This window comes from Lithobates pipiens, unplaced genomic scaffold (assembly GCF_037356315.1).
Source record: "Lithobates pipiens isolate NorthernLeopardFrog02 unplaced genomic scaffold, aLitPip1_a1.2 Scaffold_16, whole genome shotgun sequence".
Classification (NCBI taxonomy): domain Eukaryota; kingdom Metazoa; phylum Chordata; class Amphibia; order Anura; family Ranidae; genus Lithobates; species Lithobates pipiens.
Window position 1 is genome coordinate 214,119,892 of NW_027507748.1, and position 13,358 is coordinate 214,133,249.

General features: G+C 42.9%; 1 protein-coding gene across 1 annotated transcript in view; it reads right to left on the reverse strand.

Moving 5' to 3' along the window:
- The window catches only part of GMEB1 (glucocorticoid modulatory element binding protein 1), a 28,669-nt gene extending 15,628 nt beyond the window's left edge, over positions 1 to 13,041 (reverse strand). The window contains 2 exon segments of the mRNA XM_077480993.1: positions 12,407 to 12,568; positions 12,932 to 13,041. Coding sequence (XP_077337119.1) covers positions 12,407 to 12,534 — 128 coding nt within the window. The 5' untranslated portion in view covers positions 12,535 to 12,568; positions 12,932 to 13,041.
- Positions 13,042 to 13,358: the final 317 nt, after the last annotated feature.

Consider the following 13,358-nt stretch of genomic DNA (forward strand, 5'->3'; position numbering starts at 1 on the left):
CCCTTAGGTGTACGTTGGCACCTTTAAGAGCGATAGCAGGCGCTGCCCGGCAGGGGACCCGATGCACATGGCCGCTATCTGCTGGCCACCTGCAATCTCGGGTGCGAGAGCCAGAACAAGGACGTGTGTATTTTAAACACACAGATCCCCATTCTGACAGGAGAGAGAGATCTGCTGTTCCTAGTAATCAGGAACAGCGATTTGTCTCCTCCTCCAGTCAATCCCATACCCCCACAGTTAAACACATGAGGGAACACATTCAACTCCTTGATCGCCCTCTAGTGTTAAACCCTTCTCTACCAGTGACATTTACACAGTAATCTGCATTTTTATATCACTGAACAAATGTCAATGGTCAAAAAAAATAAAAATAAAAATTGTCTGATCTGTATGCCTAGTTAACTGGTTCCTGACTGGCTCCTGTATAAAATATGTCGGCAGAATGGCACGGCTGGGCAAAGTAAACGTAACCCTGCCAAGAGCTTTGTGGCCGTGATCGCGGTTCCCACGGATTTTATCGCTGCGGGGATACCCGCGATCGTGTCACGGAGCTCAAGAATGGGGAAATGCCGATGTAAACAGCATCTCCCCGTTCTGCCTAGTGACAGCACACTGATCATCTGGCTCCCTGTCATCGGGAGCAGCGATCAGTGTGACGTCACACACAGCCACACCCCGTTAGAAACACGCCCCTAGAAATACTTACACTGCCACCAAGTGGTTAACCCCTTGACTGCTAGTGACATTTTTTACAGTAATCAATGCAATTTTATAGCAGCGATCACTGTATCAATGTCAATGGTCCCATAAATGTGTCAAAACTGTCCGATGTGTCTGCCAAAAATTTCGCAGTCATGGAAAAAAATAAAAAAAAAAAAAAAAAAAAAAGCTTGTGCAAGGCTATAACTTGCACAATTATTCCCAATAAGCTGCGCTATACTGATCCGATAAATGCTATGTGAAGCAAAATGAGTGAATAAATAAAGCATGAAATCAAAAATATTAACAAAGTGCAGACAGGGAAATGCATATACTAATGTTCAAATATTAGTCCATCATCCCATCAACAAAAAATGTTTTTGCTTGTAATCTCCAACGTGTTTTAAACACACCACACCGATATAGGAAAAGTGTCATCAGAGTTTGCAGGAAAAAAGAGGACTTCCACCACCAACACTACTGCCGCTTACCAGCTACACTGATTCCCATCTCAGAGACCAGATATCGCCAAATCAAAAACGCTTCCTCTGAGTCAGGACTGCATGGAGGGTGTATCCTCTTTAAGCGCTTGGTTCAAATGGTTAGAAGAATCCTACGGCCACACCGCTTATTCAATGGTTAGAAAAATCCTACGGCCACACCGCTCATTGCCCAGCACATATAATAACGAAAGGAAATCGCCATAGTGTGATATAGTCACAAAAATTTAATATAATAAAAAAGATTGCACTTACATCAAGTAGAAAAAACTTTGCTTTGTAAAACAAACAAATTCGCCCGGCCGGCTTAGTAACGCTGCCCGTCGCTTCCGGGTCCAGCGTAGATCGCGGTGACGTCAGTATGTCGCTCCTCCCGGGAGGAGCGACGTACTGACGTCACCGCGATCTACGCTGGACCCGGAAGCGACGGGCAGCGTTACTAAGCCGGCCGGCGAAATTTGTTTGTTTTACAAAGCAAGTTTTTTCTACTTGATGTAAGTGCAATCTTTTTTATTATATTAAATTTTGTGACTATATCACACTATGGCGATTCCTTTCGTTATTATATGTGCTGGGCAATGAGCGGTGTGGCCGTAGGATTTTTCTAACCATTGGAATAAGCGGGTGGCCGTAGGATTCTTCTAACCATTTGAACAAGCGCTTAAAGAGGATACACCCTCCATGCAGTCCTGACTCAGAGGAAGCGTTTTTGATTTGGCGATATCTGGTCTCTGAGATGGGAATCAGTGTAGCTGGTAAGCGGCAGTAGTGTTGGTGGTGGAAGTCCTCTTTTTTCCTGCAAACTCTGATGACACTTTTCCTATATCGGTGTGGTGTGTTTAAAACACGTTGGAGATTACAAGCAAAAACATTTTTTGTTGATGGGGAATGATGGACTAATATTTGAACATTAGTATATGCATTTCCCTGTCTGCACTTTGTTAATATTTTTTGATTTCATGCTTTATTTATTCACTCATTTGCTTCACATAGCATTTATCGGATCAGTATAGCGCAGCTTATTTGGGAGTAATTATTTGAATTGTGGGTATCTCACGGTTAAAGCTGCTGCTGCGTTTATAATTCACAATTTTTTTTTTTTTTTTTTTTTTGTTTCATTACTTCACATTAAGTTTACATAGGAACAGCACTGTATTTTTTAGGTTTTTATAACTTGCACAAACCAATCAATACACGCTTATTGTGATTTTTTTTTAACCAAAAATATCTAGCAAAAAAGTATAAAATAGTGTTTGTTTTCCCTAAAATTGTCGCTTTTTTTTTTTTTTTTTTAAATTAAACAAAAAAGGAAGAAGGGGGGAGAACATGCAGAGGTGATCAAATGCCACCAAAAGAAAGCTCTATTTGTTAAGGGGGGGGGGGAGAGACCAATTTGTTTTGGGATAGTAAAACTTTTTCTGCCAGTATAAATACAGCCCGCTTCCTCTTGTCTGGCCATCAGCCTAGGCGTACGACATGCACAGCTCACTAACTCTGGTGAGTTTACCAGGAAGTGAGGTGGGAAAGTCATAAGAGGGCCAATGAGAGCTGCAGAGCTGGAGCTGTGGGATAAATGGTATCCCCGTGCCACACAATAAATGAAACATACTGCTGCAAACACTGAAGGTAATGTCAGAACCCTAGTATAAAATATAAGATAAAAAAGGTAGTGCTGCGCTGTAATCAATGAAACACCACAGTAAATATGTGCAAAATAAAGTGACCAAGTGCAAAAGTACCAAATACACATAGATAGAGGCGATTCCTGTAACAAAATCAATAGATGTCCCCAATTGTTGATAGAGCGCTAGTGGTTATACGGTGAGGAAAGATTATATACTGTCCATTTTTTTCCTCAAATTAAAGTAATAATGGTCTCAAGCATCATAAAACATCCATACAAATACTGTATACATGCAGAATCTTCTTTACATAAAACGTTACTCACAATTTAATATGTGGAAAAGACAAAAACAAGCTTGCCAACATCACTGCCGATGCCTAACACCCCAATGCATGTTCGTCGCAGTCACTTGACTGACGAACGCGCGGCGGGACGTTAAGCACCAGCAGGGACGTCGGCGAGCTCACTGCTCTTTTTGTTTTGTCTTTTTCGCATTTAATTGGGAGTACCTTATATTTTTATTTTATTTTTTAAATACTACACCATCGAGCATCCCTCCTGTTCTTCCCTTTACATCTCCCCACGCCCACTAACGAGGCTTACTGGTATAGCCGCACTTGGCAAAAGGGACTCCAATTGCAGACACAAATCTATATCAGCAGATCTGGAAATGGCAGTCTGGGAGGCTGCCAGACAGTTAAATCCACAGGGAACATATTGGTCACCCACAAAGACATACTTATATGCTGTTAACTTACAGCAGTAAGGTAAGGGGACATCTATACATCACGTTGCACTAAAGACAAGAAGTCACCATTTATTGTCACTCCATCTAAGAGAGTGGTCACCAGCACTTTATAAGAATTTTTGCAGTGAAGATATAAAGTCACCATCTATCCCTCACTTTATACCAAAGACCATCACGTATATACTAGCACTTTTGTTCACTCATTTATATTTTATGTAAAAGAAGAGTCCCCGTATATACAGTATTCATAAGGATTTTTTGTGATGCTTGAGACCATTACTACTTTCATTTGAGGGGGTAAAAATAAAAAATGGATAGTATGTATTGTAATATCTTTACTCACTGTATATCACCAGCTATCAATTGGGAACATCTATTTTTGATTTGTTATAGGGCTCGCTTCTATGTGTAGTTAGAGCTGGAGGGGTGTGTGTAAATCCAAATGAACAGGCAGCAGCTTCAGCTGCCAACAGTTAAAAATTGTCGCACCCAGACTCAGAGGAAGGAGATTTCTGCAGCATATTTAGGAAGTACAGAAATCACAGTATACATAAAATATCCAAAGTGGTTGGAGGGAAGCTTCAGAATGGCAGATTTTTTTTATTACAAATTATGTGAGCAGACTATAGTTCCTCTAAAAAAAAAAAAAAAAAAAAAAGGTAAAAAATTAGCCCATTTTATTTTGTAGAATGTGAAAGATGTACACCACACACTGACCCCTACTGATCTGCATACATGGTACATCTCAATAGTTAAAAATGGCAAAAGAAGGCAAGGAGCTTGCATTTTGAAGAGGATGTCATACCCCATATCCCCTTTACAGTAGGCCTGAACCTATAAAAAGTGAAGATTTGCTATGTTATAGGGAACATTCAGAAATATTGTGCCTAAGCAATACCTTCAAAAGTGTGCCTTGAATTTCTCCTGAGAAAACAGAGCACTTTCATATATGTAAGGGCAACCAGGCACACCTGTGCCCATAGTCTCATAACTGTATATCTGTAGTGTTAAAAAATTGCATAAACTGCTGCCTCTGGCTGTAACTCAGGAGACTTGGTGATATTACAATTTTGCTCACAGTTCTCCTTGCCAAAAGGCTCTGACCTGAGGACTCAAATCCCTGCCTCTATAAAAATGGTCAATTCTATACAGCAACACTATGCAAAACAAGGCACAGGAAGCCAATAATGGAGAAAATTAGCTTCATGGAGGCCACAGAAAATACTAGTGACAAGTTCTATAATGAAAGCTGCCCCCATTAAGGATATGTATACCAGAATATTCAATCCATATAGCTTTTTATTAAAAATACATTTAAAGACACTATACAGGCTCTGTACTGAAAGTAGTTGTAAGCGTTTGATTTTATTTTTTTTGGTTTTCTTTAACATACATGCCTATACTTACCTGCTCTGTGCAATGCTTTTACACAGAGCAGCCCGATCCCCTTTCTCTGGGCTCCCCTGCCAGCTCTCCAGACCCCTCCTCTTCATCAGGTGCCGCCCCGGAAAGCCTCTTTTCATGGGGGCACCCCATGGGCTTGTTCTCAAGTGCCTCTGCTAATTCCATTGACACGGTCAATGGCTCCTGTTGCAATCTGTCCAATGAGGAGAGCAGCAGCAGCAGTGCAATGCTTGTGTATATCACTGGAACAGATCAGGCTGAGGTAAGAAAAAGGGGGGGGGGGGGAGCGCTGCAGCACAGAAGGTTTTTCATCTGAATGCATTAGGGAAAAAAAAAAAAAACCCTTAAGGCTTTACAAGCACTTGAAGCATGAGGTACTCCATGCTAGAAAAATAGCTGATGGCAAGAAAGTGGATCCCCTAACTTCCCTCACCCGTCAGGGTGGACACTGAGGTGGCCAATCTACAGGTAAAATATATCAGGACTGCTACTAAATATATTCAGCATGCGCCTGAGAGCAGATTTTGCCTTTTTCATGCCGATTTTTTAGGGCCGATATGTTAGGCCGATTTTTTTTATTTATCCCCCTTCATCTCATAAAACCTAACAGACACCTTTCCCACTGGGGCGTTTTTTAATGCGCTTTTGGGCTAAAAATAGCGCCTGTAAAACGGCTCCCCTGCAGTCTGTGTGAAAGACAGAGTGCTTTCACACTGAGGCGATGCGCTGGCAGGATGTTAAAAAAAAAAAAAAAAGCCCTGCAAGCAGCACGTTTGGACTGGTGTATACTGCTCCTCCACCACTCCTGCCCATTGATATTAATGGGCACCACTGGCGAAGCGCATACAATGCGATTTGGCAGCAGTGCTTCACGGGCATATTTAACCTCTTCTTCGGCCGCTAGCTGAGTTATATGTACCCCACTAGCAGCCGAATAGCACCGCTAAAATGATGGTAAAACGCTGCTAAAACTAGCAGCATTTTACCATCAACGCCTGCCCTCTCCAGTGTGAAAGCAGCCTATAAAATAAAAACAGGTAGTCAAAACTTTGAGGGCTAACTTTACTGTTTAAGTTTTTTTTGTTTAATAAATTTAGTGTATTTTTTTTACCCCAAAAAATTGCATTTGAAAGACCTCTGCGCAAATGCCGTGTGACATAAAATGTTGCAACAACCGCTATTTTATTCCCTAGGATCTCTGCTAAAAAAATAAATATAATTTTTTTGGTGTCTAAGTGATTTTCTGGCAAAAAATACAGGACTTTTACTTATAAGCAACAAGTGTCAGAAAAGATTTAATCTTTAAATGGTTAAACTGAGAACTTCTACACACAGAGTTGAGTTCATTCATTCAAGTGTAAACATTGTATCTTTTTGCTCTTTTCTTGACAGACTGCTAAGAGAGGACACAAGTGCTTCTATGAAGACTCAGGCAACTTACATTGACTTCTATTACAGAAGTCATTTCCAAGTCGCGCTGTAGTTCTAAATCGGCCTTTTTATCAGCTCAATCGGCCGATGCCGATTAATTAAAAATCGGCAAATATCGGCCGGCCGATATATCGGTCAACCTCTAGTCTCCACCTGGGCAGAGGAAACACTAGAACACTAGGGCCTAGCTGGAGGCGGGCTATTTTTCCTAGAAATATAAATAAGACGCTACTCTTAAAGTGGAACTATACACATCCAGTGTCCCTGAGCTCCCCGTCAGCCACTGACATCTTTGGGCGGCTGGTTTCCGGGCCCCTATTGCTGGCTGCTTTCATCGGCCAGACAGGGGTGATGTCACTTCTCCACATGCATGGGAGTTCCGAATTTCTACAGTGAGCTGCATGTGTGCAGGTCACTGTAAAGGAATGGACAGGCAGATAAGTAAAAGCATGTCCTCTTCATTAAAGTGGTTGTAAACCTTAGTCATGAAATCTGGTTTTGACAGGTACATTCTTCCACTTCAGGGTAACACTGCTGAGGTGCTCTACGCACATGTCCAGCCCCTCCTGCTCCCTGCAGCCTTCTGGGACACGGGCCCCAGAAGATGGCAGGACCATTTACAGAGCGCAGAGTGACTTGTGCATGCTCAGTAGGAAACCAGCTGTGAAGCCTGAAGGCTTCACTGCCGGTTTACTTTAGTGAAGATGAAGGGCGCCTGGATCCAAAGCCGATTGAAGAATCGGCTCGGGTGCCGACATTGGTGGATCCCTGGACGGGGGGGGAGGGGTGGTGTGACTGGAACTCCTCTTTATGGCCTCTTGCACACTGTAATGCTGTATGAGCTTCAGACATTGCCCAGGAAAAAACAACCATAAACAAACACACACCATACGAATATGGGCTGTATATGTTTTCGCAAGTAGGCACACACACTAGAGGTCGACCGATATATATCGGCCGATATTTGCCGTTTTTTAATTAATCAGCATCGGCCGATTGAGCTGATAAAAAGGCCGATTTAGAAAATGACTTCTGTAATAGAAGTCAGATCAAGTTGCCTGAGTCTTCATAGAAGCGACTTGTTTCCTCTCTGGGCAGTCTGCCAAGAAAAGAGCAAAAAGATACAATGTTTACACTTGAATGAACTCAACTCAGTGTGTAGAGTTCTCAGTTTAACCATTTAAAGACTAAGGCCCCTTTCACACGTGCGGATATTATGTCCGTATTTAATCCATCCGTTTGCGGATGAAATACGGACATACATGCATCCCTATGGGATAGCGGGTGTCTGCGGATGAACATCCGCAGACACCCACTATTGTCCGCCTCCGCTATGGGCCGATTCTGCATTCCTATTTTTCTATCCGTCTGCAGAGCGGATCGGATGAACACTGACACACGGTCCGTGCTCATCTGATCCCCATAGAGGAGAGTGGACAGCTGACAGGGCGGTCCCTGCACAGTGTGTGGAGACCGCCCTGTCCGCCGCCGGCTCAGCGGGGACAACGGAGCGATCCCCGCTGAGCAAGCGGATCATCACGGGGCAGACCATTACTGATCCGCCCCGTGTGAAAGGGTCTTAAATCTTTTCTGACACTTGTTGCTTATAAGTAAAAGTCCTGTATTTTCTGACAGAAAATCACTTAGACCCCCAAAAAATTATATATATTTTTTTTAGCAGAGACCCTAGGGAATCAAATAGCAGTTGTTGCAATATTTTATGTCACACTGCATTTGTGCAGAGGTCTTTCAAATGCAATTTTTGGGGGGGGGGGGGGGGGAATAACCTAAAGGATAAAATAAAAAAAAATAAAAAACATTAAAGTTAGCCCATTTTTTTTTCGTCCAAACGTTTTGACTACCTGTTTTTATTTTATAGGCTGCTTTCACACTGGAGCGGGCAGGCGTTGATGGTAAAATGCGGCTAGTTTTAGCAGCGCTTTACCATCATTTTAGCGGTGCTATTCGGCTGCTAGTGGGGCACATATAACCCAGCTAGCGGCCGAAGAAGAGGTTAAAGCGGGGTTCCACCCTAAAGTGGAACTTCCGCTGATCGGAACCCTCCCCCCCTCCGGTGTCACAATTGGCACCTTTCAGGGGGAGGGGGGTGGAGATACCTGTCAAAGACAGGTATTTACACCCACTTCCGGGCATAGACTCCCGTGGGAGTCTATGCCTCTTCCTGCCCTGCCGCGCTGTCTGCTGGGCCAAACACGGGTCCCAGAGACAGCGCGGACAATTCCTATTGCGCTGCGCGACTTGCGAATGCGCAGTAGGGAACCGGGAAGTGAAGCCGATTCGCTTCACTTCCTGATTCCCTCGCCATCGCTGGAACCCGGGGCGAGTGTCCATTTATTAAAAGTCAGCAGCTGTAGTATTTATAGCTGCTGGCTTTTAATATTTTTTTGTAGGTGGAATCCCTCTTTAAATGCGCCCGTGATCACATTGCATGCGCTTCGGCAGTGGTGTCAATTAATATCAATGGCAGGAGCGGTGGAGGAGCAGTATACACCACTCCAAACGTGCTGCTTGCAGGACTTTTTTTTTTTAAATATCCTGCCAGCGCGTCGCCTCAGTGTGAAAGCACTCTGTCTTTCACACAGACTGCAGGGGAGCCGTTTTGCAGGCACTTTACAGTTGCTATTTTTAGCCCAAAAGCGCCTAAAAAAAAAACGCCCCAGTGGGAAAGGTGTCTGTTAGGTTTTATGAGATGAAGGGGGAAAAATAAAGAAAAAATATATATATAAAAATAATAATAATCTGCATCATATATCGGCCACCATGATTTCTAAATATCTGCATCGGCCAGAGAAAAACCCCATATCGGTCAACCTCTAACACACACAAGCATAAAGCTTGGCATTTGCAAGTATATGTGCAAAAATACAGAAATCTGAGTTACAGGTCAGCATCCCCCCTTTTTCTTTTAACTTATCAATACACAGTGAAAATGTACACACATTTAAATTCGAGAAAAACAAAAACACCTGTATGCCTGAAAACTGAGTATTATTTCAGGCAGCAGTTGGGGGGGAGAATTTCCCTGTGTCTCACTGATACAATACTGACCTTTTTATGTCCAACCCGAACACATTACACAGGTTCTGAGGAAAATTTAATGATGGTAAGGCATTGAGTTTAAATAACCACTCTCCATCCAGACCAATTCTCACATTTCTCTCCTACATGTAAAATTCATCATTTTTTTTGCTAGAGAATAACATAGAAACCCCAAACATTGTTTTTTTTTGCAGAGATCCTAGAGAATACAATGCCAGTTGTTGCAACTTTTTATCTCGCACGTATTTGCCCAGCAATTTTTCGAACAATTTAAAAAAAAAAAAAAAACCCTGACATTATCGTTAAATTTTTTTGCATAATGTGAAAGATGAAGTTAACAGATACCCAACATGTCATGCTTCAAAATTGCACATGCTTCTGTGACCCCCAGCTTATATGCGAGTCCCACCTCTGCCAATACAATTTAATGATTGGTCCAGAGCTCTCCACATAAGCTGCCTGCCACTCCAGTCCCAAATCCTGCCTCCCTTCCAGAACATTTCCACTGAAAGGCTGAGGGGACTTCCTTGAGCCAGAGTGTAGGTGGCCACATCCCCCTCTATTCTAGCACTCCCCTATCCCAAATAAACAACCAGGCCTATTAAAGTGCAAGGCCCTGGCTAAATTTGCCTATCACTATTCACAAAAACCCTATTAAAGCACCCGCAAAAAAAAAAAAAAATGTGATCACTTTTATTCCTGTTACAAGGAATGTAAACATCCCTTGTAGGGCTAAAACTAATGGATTAATCGACAACTAATCGATTATGAAATTCATCGATTACCATTTTCATAATCGATTAATCGGCCAGTAACATAATGGGGTAAAAAAACTAAAATGTGCCCTTTATAGTACAAAAATATAATCACTACTGCAATTATTACTTCCACTGTTCTAGTTTAAAAAAAATAAAAAAATAAAAAAAAAAAAATGAACCCCCTTCCAGTAGTGATTATCTGCTTTTTTGTACTATTTTTAGCCTTTTTAACCCCATTATGTTACTAAATGTCTTAGGCCTGGTTCACATCTATATGTTTATTGGTGCTTTTTGCAGAAATGCACTACAGTTCATTTACATGGTTTCCTATGGGACACGTTCATATTTGTGCTTTTTCCAGCCACTGCATATTTGGAAAGGGTCAGGGACTTTTAAACGCAAAATTGTGTTTTTTTTGGTCCAATATACTTCAATGGAAAAGCTACAGAAAAGCATGTAATGCGTTTTTGCAGCAATTTGTGTTTTTTAATCTGCCCAAAAAAAAAAAAACGCAAATTGCAGTAAAATCACGTGCGCAAAAATCAAAACGCACAGCAAAAAGCACTGCAGAAACAGATCAAAAGCAAAAACTGCATAGGTGTGTACCGAGCCTTATGCTGGCCTCACAAAGCAATTTTCAGGTGAGAATATTTAGAAAATCTTTGTACATTTGCTGAATGAAAGAATTTTGTTTGAAATTTTCACTTCATTTCTGAACAAAAACCACATACACTGTCTGAAAATTCCTTTGACCAAGAAGTTTTCTATTTCCAAATTTTCCAGTCACTGTGGTTGAAAATGAACGTCAATGTGACCCACTTTTTTATTTTTTTTACAGGTTATTAACCAATCGAAACAATAATGGGCCAACTAATCGATTATGAAAATAATCGTTAGATTCAGCCCGAATCCCTTGTAATAGGAATATGGCATGATCAGTCCTCTTTACAGTGAAATATGGGGTCAATAAGACCCCACATCTCACCTCTAGGCTGGGAAACCCGAAATAAATAAAAAAACGATCTCGGCTTCCCAGCCGAGGTGGCACCATTCGTTTGAATGCAAGGATCATAGAGACTCCGGCGACCATCTGTTCCATCGGAAATCTTTATGGACACCATCCGGGCCGGCGGATCCTGTCTCCAACTCACCGTTGGAAGCAGTGAGTTGGTAGAAGCACCGGAGGACGTCCCCTCTCGCTACCCATAAGAATGATCAAGTGTCAGAACAGCAGCTATGATCATTCTTATGGTGTAAGGCAGAGGTCATCAACCCTGTCCTCAGGGCCCACTAACAGGCCAGGTTTGCAAGATAACTGAAATACATCACAGTTGATATCACTTGCTGCTCAGTAACTGCAGTATTCTAGTCTGCATCTCCCCAAGGTAATACATAAAACCTGGCCTGTTAGTGGGCCCTGAGGACAGGGTCGATGGTGTAGGGAATTGCCGGCTGAAAAAGCCAATATCTGAATGATGCCTGTAGCTGCAGGCATCAGATATACCCGCTCAAAGTCAAGGATGTAAAATGACATACCTTGGGCAGGAAGAGGTTAGTCAGCCACAGAACCTGTGCAATTAATACTTGTTCGGATTTAAAGGAATGAGGTGGCAACCCTAGTTTTAGGGTACAGGCACGATTTCAAACAATCACTCCCAGGATTCATACAATTTTTATATTATAAATAATAATAATAATAATTAAAAAGCAGTGTGCAAGAGGCCTAAAACTTTATGATAGAGCGCAGTCATTTACAGGCATACGCACATACATAGCAACAGTGACAATTAGAAGAGGAGGGAGAATTTTATGCATGCATACGTCTTTATATGTTTATGCAGAAGGCTTTGACATTTTCTGTCAACAAGATCCTGAGTTTATACATCAGTAAATGATTACAACTGTGTGCAAGAGTAAGGATGAGCTCAGGCGTGTTCGCATGGAACACGTGCAGAGCCCCCCAGGAAATCGGCACAGTGCTGCGCTAATCACAGGCAGTGAGACCTTGCCCCGATGTGCGGCTGCAGAGATCGGGCAATGTCTCACTGCCTGGGATTAGCACAGCGTTGCGCCGACTTCCTGGCGGACTCTGCACGTGTTCCATGCGAACGCGCCTGAGCTCATCCCTATGAAAGGGGCCTAATTCTGCGGACAATGAAATGTTTCCGTCGCACACACTTACCCATGGGGAATAGATTGCAGCTGCAGGATAACCTGCGTCTTGGTGTCTTCAGGGTCCTCGCCTTCCGTACAATCGCTAGGAATCACCACAACGTCCCCCATGGGGACAGTAACCTCCGCGTTGGCCATGTGTCACATGGGTGGCTTTGCCGCATTCAGTAATCTGGTAATTAGAAAGTTTGTCAACTATGTACGATCAGAAGACGTCTCATGCAGCTGGAAACACCCCCCATCACTACAAACATTGCACAACTCCCCCCAGCCCTCATTCCACTCACAGAATACCACAACATGAATGACAAGAAAAATAAAAACAAACTCTGCCTTATTTCCCACCCCACACTACAGACACACCTGCGGGGCTCAGCTCCCTATAGAGAAAGCTTCGAGCCTCCTTTCACAGTGGTACATTCCACTCCATAATATCGGCTGACTCTCTCTTCTTCCCCCGAGTGCTCTCACTACTACTCAACTCCCCGGGATTGTCCGGACCTCACCAGAACGCGCATGTGCCATTCACACCTACCGAGCCGGCGCACTCCCGCCACTTCCGGTCAGATGAGCGCGTGCACGAGCCGAGGTAGACGCTCGTTCTCCCAGCCAATCAGAGCGCGAGATACAGAAACGAGGAGGATGTCAGTATGGTGTGTCCCACGCTGCTCAGTTCCACGCATGTCTGCTTTGATTGACTTGTCCTATCAGCAAATGGCTGAAACTTTATATCACTAAACACTGTTTGAGCACTCTGCCAAGAACAATTGCTTTTTTCGTTAAAGAAACCCGTTTTTTTTTTTTGTTTAATTTCAGTGCTGCTTTTTTGCAGTCACTTCCTGTTTACATGCAGGCAGTTTTTATTGTGGGGGTTGCTGATGGTGACAACAGTGGACCGTGCAATGCCATAGCTCCCAACTGTCCCTGATTTGGAACAAAGTCCCTCTTTCCTCCTCATTTGT